Source organism: Cydia amplana, chromosome 2 (genome assembly GCF_948474715.1).
Source record: "Cydia amplana chromosome 2, ilCydAmpl1.1, whole genome shotgun sequence".
Taxonomy (NCBI): domain Eukaryota; kingdom Metazoa; phylum Arthropoda; class Insecta; order Lepidoptera; family Tortricidae; genus Cydia; species Cydia amplana.
The window spans coordinates 21,803,389-21,827,365 of NC_086070.1; the positions used below are offsets into that span (position 1 = coordinate 21,803,389).

A 23,977-nucleotide genomic window follows, 5' to 3' on the forward strand; every position below is an offset into this window, starting at 1 on the left:
AGCAAGTAACTTATTTTACGAAAATAAGTGTAATTACATATTAAAATAGAGAAGATGTACAAAGCCAAAGCAGCAATAAAATTAAATGTATTTATTTTCTGAGTCTCACGGAAGTTCCATAGTTTAAGCTTTCAAAGAAACTCGGAAGTAGGGGAGATAGGGGATCATTGAGCAGTCATGAGGCTGGGCACCCCCTTGTAAATCAGGACGATTTTTACAAGGGGGTGCCTGAGCCTCCCGACTGCCCAATGGTCCCCCTACCTCCTCTACCCCTCCTCCTCTCCTCTTTTGCTAGTTTTAAGGTATTTATGTATGGACCACTAGTTGCCTGAAATAAAGATTCATTCATTCATTTATTTTACCTCTTTTATTATTATTTTATCCTTTAATTCCCTGAATAAAACCGACAGCCCTCTTAACCCTATCTCCGCGTTCGAGATAGGACTACTAAAAGTGGTTTAACATATGTAGTTACTTACAGGCTAGATAAAGGAATACCCGACGGTGTAACGGGTTATGGGCATGTGGAGGTCGTATCGCATTTATAATGACGCTTGGCAATGAGAAAATGGAGGGTGTATTATTTACTTTATTGTATTAAATTCTCAGTATTGGTATTTATAGGTAGCCGCAACCACTCGGCACAGCCATGGCATAGATGGTTCCAATATAAGCGTAGTGATTAAAATTACATGAATTAAACCATACAAATATTATTTTAATCAATCTCAATCATAAACGCGTCCGGTAGTGCGCCGTCCAAGTCGCCAATTTTATCAATTACTCACCCCATTTGTTTTACCAATAAATAAATAAAGCACCTCCATTCACCATAAATCAGAAACTAATTGGTCTCTCGGCGAGTGGGCGATTGTAAGTCATCGGATTTTCAATATTGCCTCCAGCTCATTAATATACGTTTTCAATGTTGTCAATTTAACTGGCATTAGATTGCGGAAATTAATTTCTTGAAGGCTTGGCCGTGGTTTTCATTTTTAGTATTGAATGTTACCCTCGCGTTTTGTGAACATTATGTTTCCAACAAAACGCATTATCTGCGCCAAGACGAATTTCTTTTGATTTCTCAATAAGATCCAAGATTTTGGTGCCGGTGAAGAAGACCTACTTGCGGTTGATGTCGCTGTGAGCGCTCATTAGCGGAAGTAGGTAGGTTATTCCTATAATAGCTAATACCCCTGGCAATTTTCAAACGCTTCAATGGGCTCTTACATTACAAGTATTGTAATAAGTCAAAAAAACACAAATATTAATTTTAAATTAGCAAATAACTAAATATCTGGAGGCAATGTTTCCAGATATATGCTAAATCTAACTAAAACTTGCTACCGATTTATTTTATTTTAATTACGTTTACCGCTACCGTCGGCTATAAATGCAATAATAATTGAAATTTCGTACCGACTTGGCTAAATATGCAATAATATATGCATATTATGTCACGTTTTTATACAAACTTATAGTGAATGAGAACAAGATCCTTGACATGGAATAGTAGATACAGTGTAAGTACAATGTAAGAAATATAGTACCAGATTACTAGATTATTTCTTCATTAAATATTTTATTACCGCGTTTAAACCTTGAAAATTAATTCAAATTATCTACTCATTACTAGTATTCAATTATTGTTAGATGACTATTAAACACATAAGTTAATCAGTCATAAAATCCAGTGTAACCTTACAACCACATAAATTACGTAGGGTACAGTACAATACGTCTAACTTTAGTTTATTGATATTATGATTAGTACCTACATGGTCTAGGTGGACATTTGACTTTCTTATTTCTGCAACCATAAAGTCAGTATTACAAGCATCCTACAATTACTTGTTGTATTTTAAATATTCATTTTATTTTGTTCGATTGTTACATGAATCCCATTATGCAACGGGAATTATATGCTATAATAATTATGTCAAAAACTATTATATATAAGTAATAACAAACCCCTGGCGCCACCTTTATCTACTAATAAATCAGATAATTATAGATCAACAGACAGACGAGTGGGTAACACTGGTTGCAAAAGATTTGCTCACCCGATTATGGTGAAAATATGTTTCCTGTTATGATAACTCGATATTTTGTAATAGATTATAAAGTTGAATATAACTGTATTGATTTATTGTCTTGTTTTATACCTTATCTTATCTGGCGAAGTCAATCTTGCAGGCAGATTGGTTCATTCCCAGAAACAAATGATGTTGACTTTTATAATAAGTTAATAGATATCTCATAAATAAATAGATTTTTCCATTTTTTCTAAGGTGAGGTAGGGATATTTCCCTACCTTCGATATCTATATATATAAATGCAAGTGTCCTGACTGACTGACTGACTGACTGATTCATCAACGCAGAGCCGAAACTACAAAAGCTAGAAAGTTGAAATTTGTACACTAGGTTGAATTTATAAAGTGTACAAGAGATAAGAAGCGATTTTGAAAAATTCAACCCCTAAGGGGGTTAAAAAGGGGATGAAAGGTTGTATGGGGTGCAAGTTTTATTTTAAGCTAGGAATTTGAAACTTTGTAAAAATGTACTATATTAAAAAACAAGAAAACTAATTTCTGCGTTTTCGAAAATTCATCCCCCAAGGTGGTGAAAAAGGGGTTGAAAGTTTGTATGGAGATCAAATATTTTTGTGAGTGTTGGACTTGAAACTTTGTATATAGGGATATTATTATAAGACGGGAAAAGTAATTTCAGCGTTTTTGAAAATTCATCCCCTAACAGGGTTAAAAAGGGGTTGAAAGTTTGAACCCATTACAAATGCTTTGAAACTTCTTAGAAAGACATAATAGGCGATGACAAAAAAAAGGAATTGCGACGTTTTAGGTAATTCAACCCCTAAGGGGTTAAAAAAGGGGATGAAACTTTGTCCTGGGGTGCAAATTTTATTTTAAGCTAGGACCTTGAAACTTCGTAAAAATGTATTAAATTAAAAAAAATTAAAACTAATTTCAGCGTTTTCGAAAATTCATCCCCCAAGGTGGTAAAAAAGGGGTTGAAAATTTGTACGGAGATCAAATATTTTTGAGAATGCGGGACTTGAATTTTTGTATTTGGGGTTATTATTAGAAGACAGGAAAAGTTATTTCAGGGTTTTGTAAAATTCATCCCCTAACAGGGTTAAAAAGGGGTTGAAAGTTTGTATGGAGTTCAAATTTTATTTTAAGCTAGGAACTTGAAACTTCGAAAAATATTTGTTATTAAAATACAAGAAAACTAATTTCAGCGTTTTTGAATATTCATCCCCTAAGGTGGTGAAAAAGGAGTTGAAAGTTTGTATGGATATCAAACATTTTTTCGAACGCGGGACTTGAATCTTTGTATTTCGGGATATTATTAAAATACAGGAAAAGTAATTTCAGCGTTTTGTAAAATTCATCCCCTAACAGGGTTAAAAAGGGGTTGAAAGTTTGAATCCATTACAAATGCTTTGAAACTTCTTAGAAAGGCATAATAGCCGATTACAAAAAAAAGTAATTGCAACGTTTTTGGAAATTCAACCCCTAAGGGGGTTAAAAAGGGGATGAAAGTTCGTCTTAGGGTGCAAATTTTATTTTAAGCTAGGAACTTGAAACTTTGCAAAAAGGTATTAAATTAAGATACAAAAAAACTAATTTCAGCGTTTTTGAAAATTCATCCCCTAAGGTGGTGAAAAAGGGGTTGAAAGTTTGTATGGATATCAAACATTTTTTTGAACGCGCGACTTGAATCTTTCTATTTGCGAATATTATTAGAAGATAGGAAAAGTTATTTCAGCGTTTTGTAAAATTCATCCCCTAACAGGGTTAAAAAGGGGTTGTAAGTTTGTATGGGGTTCAAATTTTATTTTAAGCTAGGAACTTGAAACTTCGTAAAAAGGTATTATTTTAAACGGGCAATAAATTAATTTCAGCGTTTTTAAAAATTCATCCTTTAAAAGGGTTAAAAAGGGGTTGAAAGTTTGTATGGGGTTCAAATTATATTTTAAGCTAGGAACTCGAGACTTCGTAAAAAGGTATTTTATTAAAAGCGAAGAAAACTCATTTAGTGTTTTCGAAAATTCATCCCTCAAGGTGGTGAAAAAGGGTTTATAATTTTGTATGGAGATCAAACATTTTTGTGAGTGCGAGGCTTGAATCTTTGTAAAATGGTATATTATTAAAATACGAGAAAAGTAATTTCAGCGTTTATAAAAATTCATCTCTTAATTAAAGGGTCGAAAGGGGGTTGAAAGTTTGTATAGGGTTCAAATTTTATTTAAAGCTACATACTTGAAACTTCGTAAAAATGTATTTTATCAAAAGAGAAGAAAACTAATTTCAGAGGAGGCCAAACATTTTTTTGAGTGCGGGACTAGAATCGTTGTATAAAGGCATATTATTAGAATACCTACAAGAAAAATAATTTCAGCTTTTAAAAAATTCATCCCCTAAAATGGTTAAAAAGGGTTTGAAAGTTTGTATAGGGTTCAAATTTTATTTAAAGCTAAGAACTTCAAACTTCGTAAATAGGTAGTTAGGTAGTAGGTTTTATTAAATAGAGGACATGAAAATCTTCTACGGGGGTTTAGAGGGATTACATCGAGGACAATTTTATTCAGTTAGGGGCTTGAAACTTCGTAGGTTGTGAAAGACAAGTCTCATGCGTTGTATAATATTAATAATTAAGAAATGATTAACCGTCCTACCGCAATCTCTTGCTGCATAATGTTCTAAGCTAATGTAGAATATATAACCACCAATATACAAATCCACGCGTACGAAGTCGCGGGCAACAGCTAGTAGGTACATATATCAACACCATCCTTAGAAAAAATGGAAAAATTATGGACCCTCCTTTGGAATATCCCTTAAAATGTGTCAACGCAAAAAAGCCGTCCTAACTACTCTTGGTAAGCCTTCTATACAATGTACTACTGTTAAATGAACTTGAACATAAGTACATAATAGGCTGGTACTTGAGCTTTGGAATTATACATTAGCAACAAGTAGATACAGTGAACAAGTACAAGATCTGTATTTTTTTATTGTTTTCAGAGTAACGGCTGGGCTGTAGGATTGGTAACATAGTTCCAAATTGTACGAAAGATCAGTCCGATCGAATTTGGATTAAGATAATTTCATACCGATTAGATCCGGATTGCAAACATTCAGTACGCGTTAGCGTAAAAATATGTGTGTACGGACATTTCAAGATTGGTTGAACTCTAGGTATAGTTGTTACGTTAACGAAGTAAAAGTTTTACAGCAGCCAATAATACAGTAGGTAGCACCGCCTTCTCGAAATGGGAATTGTTAATTGGAAACTAGTATAAAACGTATTAAAATGTCAGTCTGTCTATAAATGGTGGTTCTTAATTTGTACGAGCCGTATAATGTCTTAAAACACTTAACAAACATGCTCTTTTACGAATTGCAAGTGGACGTAACAGTGACACAGTTTTTATAATGAGACTTTTTAAAGTATTTAGTGAATGTAAAATGAACTGAATAATTGGTAAATATTGGTTAAGCCTGAAAAGTGACTTCAAATAAAATAAACAGGTACGTATCTATCAAGAAAAATGCATGTAGGATTTAGGTAAATTAAGAAAAGTTAAAAGTATAAATCTCTGCATTCTTAATGATACTGACAGCTGTCAGCACAGAATTAAGTTTCAAAAGTAATAATCACATAATACATATATATATGACAAGTAATTCAAACTACTTACTCAATAATATTATTTCTACAACTTCGCGCGTTACTCGCACGTCGGCATCCAAAATATTGACCCAACGTCAATATGAGCACCGGTATTATATACAAAAGATACAACATAACATACTTGTATTATTACAGTTCACAACATAAATTACTACGGTAAACGTATTGTTCAGGTAACGGGTGCTGGCCCATCGTTGTGACATTGGGACATTCTCTAGTGCAAAGTCATAGAATTGCATTGTGTTTGGGTTTTTCAAATAGTATACATATACCTACATATCTATGACAATGGTTTCCTCTTGAGATGCATCCAGAACTGATAAGTTCACAAAAAGAAAAACACACAAAAGAGCATGTTAACAAAATACCCGATCGCTCCCGTATTTAAGATGTGCAGCTAGAAATGCCATATGATTTTTTTAATGTCCTGACAAAAGACCGATCACCCTGAAGGGGCCCACAGATTACCAGTTCGCCGGAACTGTCACTTTTTGCGTCAACTAACAGGCTGATATCGTCCGGTGAACTGGTAATCTGACATTCGCCTGGACGGTATTTTACATATGAGCAGCGCGATGTGAATGCATGCAATGAGCGAAATTACTGTATATTTATGAAATAAAATTGATTATCGGTTAAATCTACCTAACATACCACGGCACAAAAGGGAAATACCCCCTTATGATTACATTGATGATTAATGACATTGGATAGTTTTAGAACTTGGTCAAATGTTTACACTTACAATTTTCAAAATGTAGTTTTCTATGTCTACTAGCGTGATTAGTAGGTACCCACAGAAGAATCGCACACGGATTTAAGTCCGAATTTGTATTTTCAAAAATTCAAAACACTCGTAAAACAAATACCTATTCGACAAATTTCATACAGACCAATAACCGTTTCGGGAACGTCTTTAGCCAATACAAGTCACAAACAGAATTATAAGTCCCGAGGCTTGTTCTGATTGTACGTTAGATGTTTCGTCGACGAAATGTCACTTCTGACACTGACTGATCAGATCCATAACAAATCCATACCCTGTTATTACAATAAGAATAAGCCTCACAGGAACAGTTAATTTCTATTTCACCCGCCTTCCAAAAGGAGGGTTATGTTTTTCTGACCCAGTGGCGATAGCGACTGTTGCGTGTGGGCGTCGTCGGGGCTACGTTAATTGGTCCGTCATTACCGCCTCCGTATTAACGAAGCTTTCTGCTTGAGAAATCTTACTGGGGACCGCTTTCGGACTTTGACAATTGCTCCTTGATTTGATAGTTAACTGCGGAAGAAGGGTTTTGGATTTTCTGAAAATTGCATAAACTGGAAGCACTTTTTACTGTAGTAACAGTAAGCAAGAAACCTTGGTAAGCATTGTAATATTTGTAATCATGTAAATAAAGTTTTTATCTATCTTTCTATATAATTAAGTGCTGCCAAAATAAGAAGTGCTTCTGGTATAGTATAGATATAAGCGCTAGCCCAAGTCATCTAATGTAGGTTGTTTTTTCAAACCTCAGCCGTACTCCGCAAGGTGCCTCGTCCTGTCCGAAAGTTTTCATTATTTTTTCGGAATTACCTAATAGACAGCAACCACATTATCGATAATGTTCTTTATAGAGAACACTGAGCAGAGCAACTGTGAGAACTACGCCGATTATTATTTCGTACGATTACTCGCGGACTATAATATAACAAGTAATATAAGTACGAGTGACATCCAGAGCAAGCAATGTCAAATCAAGTGGAGTTTATAAAGTTCGAATGTTACTTCAGCCAGCTGGAGGATGTGTAAATTAGTGTCTATTTTGCAATGGAGGGTGACGCCTTGTGATTTTTCTCATATGTATAGGACGGGGACGAGAATAGGCGGGGTAACCGTTAAAGGTTTTGGTCAAAAACACAGGTCTATTTTTTATACCTTACATTAAGTAGGTATTCAATATATGATCAATACGCAAATACCCGTCATGAAGTCACTTACAATCTGAGCGTTTGTGTTATAATTTTTGACATTTGCCTGTACATTTTTAAGGCATTTTCGTTTATTTATTGAAATCCTATCAGCGTGGACCATGAAAATTGAAATCTACAGTCAATTTTATAATTGCCACAATGTATATATTGGTAAACGAAATACAAGAATATTTGCAGAAATGAAGTTAGGTTCCATGTTTTTTCAACGCAGCAAATATTTTCTGGAAAAAATAATTGCAGGCATGAAAGGTAGCTATTATATAATCTGTGATGGAAGTTCAGGTTTTTTATAAGATTATTTACATACCTAGTTTGTCAAAGGACTGTCTTATTTCAAATATAGACAGAGAGAATCATACTATCTTTGTCTTACACTAGTACTAGCACCCAAAAGAAAAGGATGAGTATAGCTTTTTTGTTCTTATTTACTGACAAATTGGTTTGACCAACTATATGTTAAATTTATAAATATAAGCAGCCATTTATTTACAAACAAGATATATACAGTGTATTACTAAAAGAAATTAAAAACTAGCTTAAATCTAAAATAGGCCCTTGAGGCATTGTACCAATTTATAAATTACTTTACTTTCTCTACAATCAACATACAACCCACGTATGAAACATCAATATAAGATGCGTTATTAATATATGTACCTATATGTATATGTAATTTATAACTACCCATCTTATGGCGTTTTAATTAATAAAGCAATGATACTTTCTAAACATAGCTTGATTGCGGCCATATTTAAGTTTTTAATGTTTGCTACCGGCGCTTCGTTGTGAAATAATTAATATTTAACTATGTAATTAATTTCATCGTAGGTCTAAATCATATTTATCTCGAGAACCTCATCTCTAGATATATAATGATACACGTAATCTTCATCTTCGGATATTTCAAAAGACTTTTCAACCACCTATGTACAGTTATCTGCAGAGATAGGTGACCCCCTTCATAGAAATTTGTTTTCAAGGGGACCTCTCTCTGCAACTGACTGTACAAAAATCTCAAATGTCTTAAGTAAGGCCTGATGACGTTTTCGATAAATTTTGACTTTAGCACGCACAAAGCCCAAACGTTCATAGGACAAGAGCCTCGAGTTTCTAATTATGAAAATTAAACAAATAACGTTCCGATCTTGTCCACAGCAGCAGCAGGAGCGGCGTATCACTGGGCGCGCACCTCGTGTGCGCACGCGTCGCCGGCCTCACCGACAAGCAGCGCAACATGTGCCGCGCCACGCCCGCCGCCATCGCTGCCGTTGGGGACGGTCTCAGGTACTGTCACACTCAGGTACCTACTGACATAGGCCTCGTTCACTGTCACAGGCCTCACGGACAAGCAGCGTAACATGTGCCGCGCCACTCCTCGCCTCCTGCCATATCAGGTAATGTCACGCTCAGGTACTGTCACAGGCCTCACGGACAAGCAGCGCAACGTGTGCCGCGCCACACCCGCCGCTATCGCCGCCGTTGGGGACGGTCTCAGGTACTGTCACACTCAGGTACCTAATACTGACATAGGCCTCAGTCACTGTCACAGGCCCAATGCTGCCTTGCTGTCACGAAACCTGGTGGAGTTGCATAAAGTCTGCATCTTGAACATTCAGACTTTGCTTATAAACAGCAAATACACAATCATGTTAATTTTACTAAGAACGACTTACATAGTTGAGGTTTAAAATAGCTATGTCAGCAGTCACCCCAAACAGAATTTCAAATTCACCGACTTCTGGAAGTGTTAAGATTTTAGCAGGCAATGCTTGTAACTTGTGTTGCACGTTATGCCCATGTCCTTAAGGTCTATTTTGTCACAGGATGGCGTATGCAGAGTGCCGGCAGCAGCTGTCCGGGCACCGATGGAACTGTTCTGGAGTGGGCGACGGCAACGATTTCGGACACATCATGCCTTTAGGTTCGTGCCCAGCTATTTACTGTCACATCTGGAAGATTTATTAGTATGTTAATTAGCGTACATCTCGTGTTAATTGATATGAATCAATGTTTACAACTACAATAGGTAAGAGAAAAGAGATTATATAGTTAAAATAAAATAATCACCTGAACTAATTTAAGATGCACTGACTAGGAACTTCAAGAATGAAGAGAAAGCACGAAACAAGTCTGATTAATATAACAATGGTTTATTCAAAGAGAACGATGATGATATTAATTTTAGCGCTAAGATTGATTCTACCCTCATACATAAACTCATTTACTCATATATTATATGTATCACCAACACCAACGTCAAATGCCTATACATATACATGTAGATCAAGTATTGCTAAAGTTCATAGAAGAGTCCCTCAGGTTCTATAGTAGGTCCAACTTCATTCATGATCTCATTCTGATATAAAATCAAAATAGGTACAGTCATATTAAATTATAACCTATCCTAATAGTATACCATCCTGCCATCCTAAGTAATAAATTTATTGTCATATGTTAATACAACATAAATGACAATGACTAAAACAATAAAACGATACAACGATCATTTTAACAATAAAGTTCGCCGTTCGTGACTACGACTTCATCGTCCTGTGTTTGGCGTAATGCTAACGCGGAAGCGTTAAACTAACGCTACGATGTACGATCAGTCGATCACACTGCGAATACGCACACTGATTCAGCAAGACGGCACTGTGGAAGTATATAACTACCTACTGTACTTAAATATAATATAGCGATGTCCCGTTCGCACACCGGACTTCATCGGAAATGGTCAAATATTTACGTAAAAACATGTCCGTTTAGTGACAACAATCGAAATAGTAGAATATTTTCATCATATTATTGATATTATTCATTTTTAAGTGCTCTTAAAAAACTGTTGTCCATTTCATTAGTGGCTCTGTAATTCATTAACATGAAATACCTAAATAAAAGTTATAACTAAATTTATAAATTTGTCCTTTATAAAGGACTTAGGGATCCAGTAGGACAGCTTCACAAATGTTAAATCAAATAAATAACTTATTTCAGTAAATCGCCGCAAGGTTTAACTTGTACCAAATAATTAATGCGCGATCAGAAATAATTCAAACAGTTTATTAAGATAATATCAAACTAAAGTTTATTACGGCATTGTCATCATGTTTACACTGATCTGTGAATTTTCATATGACAGCTTAAATAATGAACAGTTAGATATTATCATATTTAATATTTAAATAAATGTTTTTGCCCTTTACACACCCTGATGGTTTGACTGTTGCAATAGTTTGACGTTTAAAAAGTGCGACGACAAATAAATGTAAATAATAGTATTTACAATGAAATGAAGTGAATTATTATTCGATATAAGTTCGATGATGTATGTAGTTTTAATTAGTTATTGTCCGAATGACTTGAATATTACTAAAATTATGATTTAGAAATTAATTGCTTTCGATATCGAATTATCGATACACACTCAGTAGGTTCCTAATATGTTTTATCGTAGACCATTGCTTGCATTAATTAAAGTTATTAAAAAAAATTGTTTAAACCGGCATTAAAGAAAATATCATTTGTACCTACCCTGTTAGGGTTCACAGGTTTCAGGTGCTAAACACTGGGATATTTAAGTATGTTAATTATACAAATATTAGTTTTTAATTCATTCAAGTTACCTACATGAAATTAAATATCATTTTATTATATAAAATAAAATTACATTATTTTTGCGCTTTTCCTGTTACACATATAGGGACCAAGCACTAACATTTATCGGGGTTCATTTAGTAGAAATAATTTGTATATTTGATATCTCCTAACTGTACTTCTAGCCGCCATAGTTTCCATAATTCCCATCCTGTTCTTAAGGCAGCCTCGTAATTAAATTCTACATAATCTTTAACAGATAAATCTTAAGCTCTATTTTTGCTTAACTTACAAAATTATGTCATAACCTCCGCCAGATGCTGTAGAAATTTCGAACCTTATTTCTCACTCTATAAAGTCGGGTGTTGAATATGTTTGGTGGGAGATAGGTTTTTTTGTGTCAATAACAGGTAGTGATAATCTCGTTTCCAGAAACATAATTCTTTCGAACCCGATCGATACTTTACTATTTATTTATTAAGACTAGTTTGTTTAAAATCAGTGTCCCCATACAAAACCAAGTTTCAGCGTGATATGGATTCAAGTTAATGATAGAGTATTAGGGAGGAACGAATATTAAGGCTGAATATGTAACATATAGGTTACTTTCATGTAGGTAAACAATTTTGAAATTAATTTTACGGTTTTTCATTCATTCATTCATTCATGTCTCATTCATGATTTTGTTTTTAAATACCGAACTGTTGGGCGGTGAAACAAATAGTTCGCAGGTCCCAATTTTTGTCTATATTAGTAGTTACAGAATATTTTGTTAAGTACTGTTATGCAAACGTTTTTTCAGTATCCATAATACTTTTTAAACCAGTACCTCAGGTTCAGTTCAGTTAAGTTCAGTTTTTTATTTATTTAGTTGTTTCCTGTGATGTGTATGGCAGCCGGCATAACAGCCGTGACGGGATAAAAAGCTCAGTACCAGGCAAATAAACGACAGCCGTCTCACTCCCACGCCGTGATTTATACGGCGGGGCTAATTGACGGCCCGCGTCAATACGACTACGTCTGTCGACAGGACCCTAGTTTATAAGGCCACAAGTTAAAGTTTTACAAGTCTAAAAATACTTCGCCAAAAAGCCTTCATTCGTTAAGCTTGTGTAAAGACTAAAGATTCATTTCATATATTAAGATGTGTAAAGTCTAACCGTCATATTCATCAACTTGGCAGGCGTGGCTCACTCCGCGATTTCGTCGCTTTGCTACAGGTAGCTAAAAGTACATCCGTTCCGGCCCCAATTTTGGGGAAAGCCATAAGCCGCGCGTGGCGCTGTCGCCATCTAGCGGCCATATCTGTGCTGATCGTAACAGACGCGTTTTGTTAGAGAGTGAGTCTTCTGTACTTAGTACTATTATTTATTCTGTGAACTTGGCAAACCTTTATTAATTTTTGTCTCTAAAAACACAAATGTCAAAATGACAGATAAGGACAAACGATTATCAACGGCTTGTTAAGGGGCCCACTGATTAAACGTCCGCCGGACGAACGAACAACTGACGCAGGCCGATATCGTCCGGCGGACTGGTAATCAGTGGGACCCTTTAGTTAGACTAGAGGGACTTTTGCAAATTGTTCGGAACTGTCAACTTTTTGTTCTAACTGACAGGCTGATGTCGTCCGGCGGACTGAAAATCAGTGAGCCCCTTTACACTGTAAAAAATCGTGACCGAGTTTGACAGCCGAACTAGATGGTGCTACGACGTCATATGTAATGTTTAACTTTGCAGCTCAAAACTGTAACGTGTACCCTTATAAAATATGGTCCTGCCGAATCTGTCTACTTATGTCTACATTACATACTCCATTGCTAGAACTACTTCAAAACAGCGTGACATAAATCAAATGAACTGAAAATCTTCATTTGCAGGCAACTATTGACCTTAAAACTAGCATACATATTATTATATAGTAACTACAGTTACCAAAAGCAAAGCGGCTATGTGCAAGATTCCGTAAGTTTATTTGTATGAGCGTATTGTGCACTTCCAAGACCCGTGGAGTGTCAATTAAGTTTTTATTTATTTATTATTTATAGCGTCAGGCGTTAATTGGTTGTTTGTTTACGTTGCTCGTTTGTTTACATTTATATGACGGGTGCGGTCTGATTCGGTCATAAATGTAGGAGCGTGTTAATTCGGAGGTTTTCTTTTTTTGTGAAGCAAGGCTTCTTTACAACATTTTAGTTTGTTTTACTTCTGTAAGTATTTTGTTCTTTTTTAGTAGGTATTTACAAGTTCCGATAAATTTTATTGTTAACTGACTTCTGATTCATAATTTCCAATCAATTTATTTGATTTGTTCTAATTTTACTTACAGTCAGTCAGTCAGTTAGTAGGTAAAGTACTTATCTGTCAGACTCTAATAGTTTTTCAAGTAGAGCCTATCTACATATATAGTAGCATATCTCCTTTGAAAATTATATAAGCGAATAGTGGGTACTTAATAAGATGTCCAAATGTTACATAAATAGCTGTTCCTAAAATTCTGACACGTTAAAAAATCTAACTAACTTCCTCTAACTTCTTCTTCTAACCTCTGCTAAAGTTTGGTATACTAAAGACACATATATGTTAGGTACTTATATATTTAGGCATTGCCCAAACGAATCGGTTCATTAATCAGAAAACAGTCAAAATCTACTTTCAATCTGTTAACCACTGTGTTTCACAATCACCATGCTAAAGGATGTGGCAGTAATAACTGTTGAATCCATTTACTTGTTTTATTTTAATATAACTGAGTACTCAATACATTTATGCATCCAATGCCTAAGTACTTATCACCTCTCACTAGATTATTATTCATGTCCATTCTTACCGTTGCAAATCATCGATTACTCAAAACCTTTTACATCAAAGTGGGGAATAAGCGGGTCTATCTGACTGCACTAATTGACGCATTTGCCTGTCCAGGGCTTCTACTTGTCAGCGGGAGATTACTTTAGGGCCCTTACACACTAGCTTGTCTGGAAAATCACCTGCGATTCTACGATTTAAATTACCTCGATTGTAGTGAACTAATTTACGTATTAGGCTATCCGGTGCTTTTACTAGTCAGCGGACTAATTGACGAGGCAGTCGAGTCCTTGTTAACGGACCATAGCGTTTGGAACTTTGGAATTCTACAGCCAACAAAAGTTACTTGAAGTTGACAGAAAAGTATTGGCGAGTATTGCCCCGATTGCCGAAAAATATGTATGTACTACCTATATGTTTATCAAATGTATTATACGTTATACCTTATCGGTGGCGAGACGTCCGTAGAATTCGATTCCACCGGATTCTAGTCAACTCAATACGAGTAATAGTGCTGTTGCAGCATAAGTTAAAAAAGTAGGTAAGCTGTATGGCTTCAGATTGTATAGGGCTATATATATTTACACCTGTCGTTTTCATCTTCTGAGATCTCTTAATTCCCGTCGTAACAAAATCATTCTGAGCAAAGCTGAAGTTTCCTCATGGCGATCCTAACGTAAAGCCTGCACGCTTTTATACGAGCTTATTGTCGCGTCAACGTACTAGCGATTACGTTCAGACAAGAGTCTGAAGGCACTCTATCTCTAATGTTATTCAGTCAGAGGCTACATTTCAATCAGCTGCCAGCTGCGGGCCCGAATGTAAATATTATTGTGAAATTATGCCATCGCGCGGATAAACATTATAAAACAAACATTTGCGCCTAATCTACAGACTTAAGTCTTAAGTGTTAGTACTTGGAATCGCATTCGACCGCTTAATTGCATTATTCAATTAACGTTTCTATTCTATTTTTATAGTAGTTTATGCAACAGTGATATAATAAGGGTAGTCGAGTTTTGTAAAAAAAGACCCGAGAATTTTAAGAACCAATTATGAGCTGTTGCATACATTACTTTTTCTATGACAGCTGCAGCAAAAAAAAAAAAAAAAAGAGTTATTATTAAAAAAAAAGTTATTATTAAAAAAAAAGAGTTATTATTTAAAAAAAATTGAGTTATTATTTAAAAAAAAAAGAGTTATTATTGTAAATGAAAACATACCTCTTTCAATCAAGATGATCGAACTTGTATCTTTAAAAAAAATAAAGCAGTTGTATTATACTCATAAGATGACTGCTAGCAGTCATCTTATGAGCCTATAGACAAATCATTCAAATGACATTGCTTTAGATATCACTGTCAGTCATTTAATTGACACATTTAAGTGCTGGAGTAGAAAAAACAGTTAATATTTACCTTAGTAGTCAATTTTATTTTATTACATCTAGGTACGAGCTTAAAATGTGTGGGTACTTAATAACTACTTAAGTAGGTACTAATTATGTTTTTTTTTATGTTATAGTTAAGTAGGCAGTCATAAAGGATTTTTGCACTTAATATGTGAATAACTTGCGACAGTGTCCAGTCAGCATCAATTCTCTATTTTATAAATGGAAACATTATATTTACCGTTTGTGGTCAAAAACATATATCCGCTAAACTCTAATTGTTATACATACCTATATATAGAGAAACACTTCTTTTTGTAAAGTATTAGAGAATGGTAAAATACTTTTGACGCTTATCTGTTAATAATGATACAGACTGTACATTCAATGTTATAAATATAGTTATAAAGTGATAATTATAAAGTATACGGAGGGTGCAAAGTATATTTCGTTAGAATAAACATTTAGAGAAATCCGTGATTTTAGCAAATTCACAATTTTTACATAAAGTTATTTTACATAGTTACCCAAATAATATTAGATAGATGCCTAAAAATGCTAACAGACGGGCCGATGGACCGCTTAGCAGGCATAGCAGCTGCAAGTCCCCATTTGCAAGTACCCTTTAGTGTTTCTAATCACTATTTTTGTACAGCTACTAAGGAGGCCGCCTTCACGTACGCCATAACTTCGGCTGGCGTCACGCATGCGCTGAGCGCGGCGTGCGCGCGCGGCGACCTGCCTGCATGTGGCTGTGCAGCTAACAGGTAAGGAACAAAGCTGTATTCACGTACACCGTCATAATGACTGGTGTCATGAAAGCATGGAGTGGCGCGTGCAGTCGCGGTGTCTTGTCTTGTATGCTAGTTGCTAGTTCACGTTACATGCTGATGCGAGTAAAAGGAGTATAGGCGATGTTTTAACACAGTGATGAAGGGAGCAAACGTGCACTGGACAATCTGCATGGCAGTGCATCCATCAGGTTAGAAATAAAGTATGCTATATGGTAGTTTATTTACATCGATGTGATGTAAATAAACTACCATACGATCGAGAGTATGTGTTGTTTTAATTCAGTGACGAGGAAAGCCGCATTCACGTATGAATTGGCAACAGCATATTATACACCGATGCGAAAAAAGGCAGACGGAATGTTTGAACACAGTAGCGTAAGAAGCCACGTCAAGTAAATTATGAAACTGCAATATTCTATCTATTTTACCTTAATTAAAAAAATAGTTACTTACTATTTTTCATGGCTAACACCCAAAATAACCAAGTAATTCTTTCAGCAGGAGACGGCCGTCGACAGAGCAGTTCCAGTGGGGTGGCTGCGGAGAGGCCGCGTATGGAGCGAGATTCGCGCGTAGATTCCTCGACGCAAGAGAGTTGGACGCAGATGCGCGCGGGCGCATGAACCTGCACAACAACCGCGTCGGCAGGAAGGTGAGCGAGGTATACACCTTCTGTAACAGACAGGATACCCTATTCTCCACTCTAACAAGACAGCGAGTCGGATATCGAAGAAGACGTGCGATCCGCGTGAAGATTCTTGGCGGTGACAATCGCTTGCGCTTCGCCATCGAATCGCTTTGTCGTCGTCATCGCTTCCATATTAGTGTGACAGTGACAGTTGCGTTTCGGAGCGTCAGCGATGGGCATCTTGTCTACTGGACCTGGACGTACGAGAGTTGGATCCAGATGAGCGTGGACGCATGATTCTGTACAGCAACCGCGTCGGCAGGAAGGTGAGTGAGGTATACACCCTCTGTAACAGACATGATCCGTTCTCCACTCCAAGATTCCATAATAGGTGGGAGGGAGGTAGCATACGTCGCGCTATCAATTTAAGATTCCGAGTCGCGAGAGATCTAGACGATGCGCGCCGGACGCACCGGGTGTATCAATCTACACTAGAATCGCATCAGTAAAAGGTGAGATAAAAAGATAAACATAAAAAGATAGTTTATTCAAGTAGGCATAATTACAATGCGCTTATGAACGTCAAATAAAGCTAACCGGCTCCAACCCTACACCTCTGCCCCGAGAAGATTTAAATCCCCCCTCAATTGGAGGAGGGTATCCCAATATGGGACCGGCAACAAACTCGGCGGGACACAACTTTAAAAAAAAAATTACATCTTATAATTAACATGCATTAAAAAAATACCTACACCTTCTGTATCAATCAACGCATTATATTTTCTTTATTGTGCAAAATTTACGAGTACCTATCTAGAAACAATGCAAAAAATTCAATGCAAGAAAACAGCTTTGCTTATTTCAACTTACTTACATGGTTATCTCTTTTTTTTGCCTTATTCCTTCCTTACAGCGGTATACATGCAACTAAATTAAATTACGTGCACTTACGGATTGTATTATACCTTAAATTGTTAATTAAATTACCGCAATACAAAATACCTGCATGCTGTTACAAACATTACAAAGACGTTATTGATTATTGTTTTAAGACATAATAAACGCCATCGCATGCCGGCGGCCGATTAAAAAAGTTGAAAGCAAAATGGCGACCGCTCAAAACGGCGGTTAAAAACAAAACGTTTATGTGTCGATATGGTTAAAACTAGTTCTGGATGAGCGTTAATATCTCTTTTAAGTACCACCTCACTTGTTTCGAATTATACGTTGTTATGACTGTTTAACTGCAGGTTTACATTGGAAGGTTCCGCAGAAATTACAAAATGGTTTAAGATTAGTCGTTCCATTAGTCCGTTCTATAACAATGTGACGGTTACGAGTAATATATGATGGTGTTGCCAAATGTTAAATATTACTTAGCTTGAGTGGTCTCTAGTTTTCTAAATTGTTTATGAGCTTTTTGAATTGTTAATAAAGTAAAAAAATGATTAGCAAATAGGTTCTTAGGTTTTGATATCAGATTTAAACCACTGAAAGAAAAACGGAAAAATCCATTGAAAAAAGTGACGCCCATAAAAAAAAATCTTTGCTTTTTTTACACATCGCGCATATACTCGTATTTTCCATGATCAAATGTCATCTATAAGGAATAGGTTCTCTCACTGACTTTATCCTCACCTAAATTGGAAAGTCAGCCAGGGCATGCAGAAAATTATTTCTTAAAAGTACCTATAGGTACATACACTTACACAGTATGTGTTCTATTTTTGCTTCTTTCCCAACGCGAGCTTTGTTTAAAAGTTCCTACTTAATACTTAGCGAGTCTTGGGTGTGACTATTTCTCCTATAAGGAAAAAAAATGTTGCACCCTTACCCACGGAACCCCACTCACACGGCTCAAAAACACCGAATCACGAACGCTCTCGGCGTAATTGCCAGCAACCGGTCGTTTCGCACAATACCGTAATTGGACCCCAAGGCGCTCGAGAAATGTCGGAGGCGACATTAGGTACGATTACTGTGTTGCACGACCGTTTCAATCAATCTACTATTTGCCGGCTTTCTGCACTTGCCAACGACATCTGTCTTATGAGCATGGTATACACGTCAAGTCAATCAATCAATCAATTAGTCAATCGGTGGTAAACTCGTGCTGTAACCCAGGATGTAGATCTGAAAGAAGTAGGTAGGTACTTCACATCACGGCCTACGGCGTACGCCAGAAGACATATATAGTAGTTGAATCTCTGGCTGTCCTGGCATCGCACATCTTATGAAATCCCCTCGATCAAAAAAGAGGCTCTGATAATGCCTAACCGGTGGTTGAAATATTACGCCCCGATTTTTTTATTTTGATAAAAGTAGGTACTTCTATATTTTGTATTGTATGCCTTATGTCATCCTTAAGTTTGAAGGCAAATATTGTTCTGAAATGCTTGTCCTTGTATTTTGAATGTCTATTTGCACCCTCTAGACAAATGGCATGCCGGTTAATCAAAAACGAGTCTTAACTCCTTGGTATAAAGTTTAAGATTAATAACGAAGTAATCAGAGTGTAATGTGTAGTATCAGTGACGATCACCTGCCTGGATTCAAAACATATAGTATCATTTCTTGGAAATCACTCTTGATGTATCTTTTCATTCCATTATATTCTCGACTTTAACTACTTTAAAATAAAGTCTTAATTACAAATGAGCTACCTGAAATTAAAATTCTTGCATTACACACTTAATTTTTATTGAGTTAAAGTTGAAAGTCGAATGGAATAAATATACTCGGAGATTCTTTGAAAATTATAGTGGTTTTAGGTCTTTTGAGCTTAAAGTCTAGGTGTCAGTCGTGGTGGTCTAGTGCTAAGTATCTATTAGAACCAGTTAAGCCATATTAGTATCCGTTTCTACTAATGCGAAGAAACATTTGCATGTATAAATGTTTATGTGGCATTCTAACTGTATATTATGAAGAATTCTAAGATTTTCTATGTACCTAGGTATATTTGTAGAGAAATAACGCAAGATTTTGATTAATAGCTTGACTATACTAATTCACGGAATATGTTACTCAGGTAAAAATTATATAATAACATTAATAACTAAGACCATTGCTTAATGAGCCAAAGTTCATATTCTTGCACACTGCCTTTTTCTACTGCATTCCATCGGATGTTCCTGTCATATTCAACTTCCTCGCGTTGTCCCGGCATTTTGCCGCGGCTCATGGGAGCCTGGGGTCCGCATGGCAACTAATCCCAGGAATTGGCGTGGTCACTAGTTTGTACGAAAGCGACTGCCATCTGACCATCCAACCCAGAAGGGAAACTAGGCCTTATTGGGATTAGTCCGGTTTCCTCACGATGTTTTCCTTGACCGAAAAGCGACTGGTAAATATCAAATGATACATAAGTTTCGAAAAACTCATTGGTACGAGCCGGGGTTTGAACCAGCGACCTCCGGATTGCAAGTCGCACGCTCTTACCGCTAGGCCACCAGCGCTCATTTCGAACTGTTAGATGGATCTACTACGAAATACCGAAAACTGCCTTTACTTATTTGGCAATCAAATATATAAGTAAGTTTTTTTTTCCTTAGATGGTGAAAGACCTGGTCCGCCGCGAGTGCAAGTGTCACGGCGTTTCTGGGTCCTGCGCCATGAGGACCTGCTGGAGAGCCCTACCCCAGTACAAGGCCGTGGCCACCGCTCTCCGAGACAAGTACAGAAAGGCCAAGCTGGTCGCACCTCAGCCACCGCAGTCCCATCTGGTCATACGCAGGTAACTTGAGAGATTACATCTACAATATTACAGAGACATGTCTGCAAAGAGACTGCAGAAGGACCAAATTAGTCTACAGTGAACCTTCAAAGAAAGAAAAGCAAATCATATCAGGCAGTTTTATCACTAATATAACAAAACCGCTTAAGCATAGATCAAGTAATAGTAGATAAACTGTCATTCTATAGAACTTGCTAACTATGTAAACAAAAGTCACTAGTAAATTCATATTTTTTGACAGTTTTAATATGGCGGTTTGTTTACATAGTTAGCAAGTTCCATAGAATGACACTTTAGGTTAGGTAATACCTACTTATTTGTCAAAGAAGCTGGTTTGTTATGTTTGTTCGCTATTGTGAATGCAAACATGGCAGATGAGAGTACCTATTTAACTTGATCACCAGTATTCAATAATTGTTGTTTAATGTCCAGATCAAAGCAAACGATGGCGGTGGGCCGGCAGCCACGCAAGTCAGAACTCGTGTACCTGGAGCCATCTCCGTCATACTGCGAACCTGACGCAGTCTCGGGCTCCCTTGGCACACACGGAAGAGAGTGCAACAGAACCTCTAGAGGTAATACACAAGTCTATCCATGGTCTAAGAATCAAGGGCCCTACTCGATGATGTCATCTTATAATGTAAGTCAGTCAATACATAACGTAGCATCTGCTTAATTGGACGCAGGAAACGAATTCAAATTTTACTGGTGAAACCTATTAATTCATACAAAGTTCAAGACATGTTGCAATAACTAAAAGGAGGTAATAAGGAAAGGAAGGATAAGTTCAGGGTTTTTTAATTGCAGGTGAAGATGGCTGTGAGACGCTCTGCTGCGGCCGGGGCTACAACACCGTACGGGCGGTGAAGGCTACGCAGTGCCGCTGTCGCTTCCACTGGTGCTGTCGCGTCAGTTGTGAGACTTGCGTCGTCCGTACTGAGACGCATGTGTGTAAATAACCAGTAAACCGTCCAACCAACTGAGACGACTAACAGTACTGCCGTTGAATCCATTGCTGTTGTCGTGTTGGCTACACACGAAAATAACTACGTCGTCCGCGCTATGACGCATGTAAATAGGTACCTAACCGTGAAAGTTGGGCTGAGGCTTCAAGCATCCGTTCTGCCTTCGATTCCAATTATGCTTTTTGACTGTATGAAAATAAAATATAACGGAAATAATTGATTGTGTAGGTATTGCACTATTATCTCATTGTACAATACCTGAATGTGTTTTATGTTTTGTACCTATCTATGTATTATCTAATCATAATCAATCAGCTATATAAGTCCAGCGACCTGGTTTTAAAGCGATTGTTTACAATTCAAATTCAAAGTCAAAGTCAAAAGTCGATTCTCTGACGACAGAGCCTTTTATCCACTATTTTTTGTCACGTATTCGTCTATTCCACCACTCTGACAAAGAGTGTAACGACAAAGAATTCGTCTTTCATTAGTACCTGTCATAAGGTACTTAATTACTTACCTATCTATGCTTACTACTGCCATCTTATTCTGAAATTCACCCCACCGATGGTTAAACACAATTTACTAAAATAACCTCAAGAACAAGCGCTTTAGCTACGGTCCTACGGTGTTGAATAAGCATTTGTACATACCTTAATGTAATGTCTACATTATCATGTGGAATAGTAAATTACGATACAAATGTCGAATGAGTACAGTCAGCAAGAGGAGTAACTAAGCGGGCTAAGTAACGAAAAATCATTGCAACTTTATTGCTAAGAGAGTAACGTGAACTTTTTGGCTTGGGCTCGTGGAGACAGAAAAGTTCACCTGATATAGCTAAACTAAAGGTGCACACCGCCACTTCGCTTTTGTGAAGCAACTATGGAATAACACTCTGCATCAGAACCTATATAACAAGGTAAGTTACCTAATGTTACCGTGTTAGACAGTGTTGCTCCACAAAAGTTTAATGCAGTGTTGATGCACCTTTAATACACGCGTGTGTAAATCGTTTAGAATACATGAAATACATCGTCCATCTAGCTACTTCTGATGCTGGCTGTAATAATGTATGTAAATAAATTTCACATGTACCTACACGTTTTCATCCTTACAACCATTTTTCATGCATTTAAAGTAAGACTCAACGGCTTTAAAATAGTATTTTTAAGTGTTTCTTAAATTAAATAAGTACTTAACTCGTCTTAAACATTCCACGTAGATTAAGCTAACTTATTCACTTAACATTGCGATTTTTTTGAATAAAAGTTTGACACATTTAAAATGTATTTTTATTTTAAATAATATTCCGGAGGTTATCCCAGTTGATTCATAGTTTGGTAATAACAATGGCTTTACCTTTACTGTGAGCTAAAGGTGCCTAAAAAGGGGCACTATTGGCAAGGTGCGCAGTCGGTGGAGGGGGAAGTGGCGCTGATCGTCACAAATACAGGTAATCTTATGGAATGTCTGACATTAGTACTAGCGGCAGCCGCTTGAACTAATTTTACTCCATAAGATTTAACGTAGAAAGTCTGCCAAAATGAGGGCAGCACCAGTCGTGCACCTAGCGAATACCGGGGGGCCTAGTGAGAGATAGGAGGCCTGAGCCTAGATAACCGTAGGTAGAGGGTAGAGTCTTGATCAGAAAAAAGACGATGATAAAGTGATGATGATGGTCTACCTAATGCATAATCGAATAGTTTAATGTAACCGATGAATAGTTCGATTTTGCCACCATACCTAGGCACCTATAAAAAAATACATAACAGAAAGTTCAGAAAATTAATATTTTTGATTGACGTAAAAAAAAAGATGTACCTACCTAACTGTCAACGGAACACACAGAACAGAACAGTAACATCGCGTCAATATATGTATACCTAGGTAGGTACCTATATACTACCTTTCAAAATATTAAATTCGCAAAATCTAAATATAGAGTAAAAGCTCAGCGACGCTGAAAAATACGTAAGTAGCTTAAACTTTTCTCACTAAAGTTACTAAATGTCGAAGAAATTCAATCCTTTCCACTGAATGTAAGCTCTCAGCGGATTTCACTCGTTAAAAGTTCCCGTCAAAGCGTATTCGATCTTTACAAATGACACTTGTATGGATTTTTAAAGTTTTAATTGGCTTAGTTTGAGTTTCGTTATAGCATGTTATAGGTACTTACCTAACTTATCTGGATAACGATGCGAAAACTCGCAGGTAACTTTGTAAAAAAGGTAATACCTATGTACGATATGTTGAGGTAGAAAATATACCTAAACAGTATTAAGCGGCGTTCCGCCCTTAAATATGGCATGTGGTTCTAAAATTATATTAACTTAAAAGAAAACAATTAAATATAGGTAGATATAAA

The 23,977-nt window shown here is 36.6% G+C and overlaps 1 protein-coding gene across 3 annotated transcripts in view; it reads left to right on the plus strand.

The window, feature by feature from the left end:
- Positions 1-21,659, plus strand: part of LOC134662207 (protein Wnt-2) — a 35,021-nt gene extending 13,362 nt beyond the window's left edge. Inside the window, exons 2-8 of one of the 3 annotated variants that reach the window (XM_063518476.1) lie at positions 8,853-8,981; positions 9,521-9,618; positions 16,145-16,256; positions 16,782-16,944; positions 20,463-20,644; positions 21,077-21,219; positions 21,452-21,659. In XM_063518476.1, coding sequence (XP_063374546.1) covers positions 8,932-8,981; positions 9,521-9,618; positions 16,145-16,256; positions 16,782-16,944; positions 20,463-20,644; positions 21,077-21,219; positions 21,452-21,603 — 900 coding nt within the window. In that variant the 5' untranslated portion in view covers positions 8,853-8,931 and the 3' untranslated portion in view covers positions 21,604-21,659. The remainder of the gene's footprint in view (positions 1-8,852; positions 8,982-9,520; positions 9,619-16,144; positions 16,257-16,781; positions 16,945-20,462; positions 20,645-21,076; positions 21,220-21,451) is intronic. The other 2 variants (XM_063518474.1, XM_063518475.1) reach the window with 2 other exon arrangements.
- Positions 21,660-23,977: the final 2,318 nt, after the last annotated feature.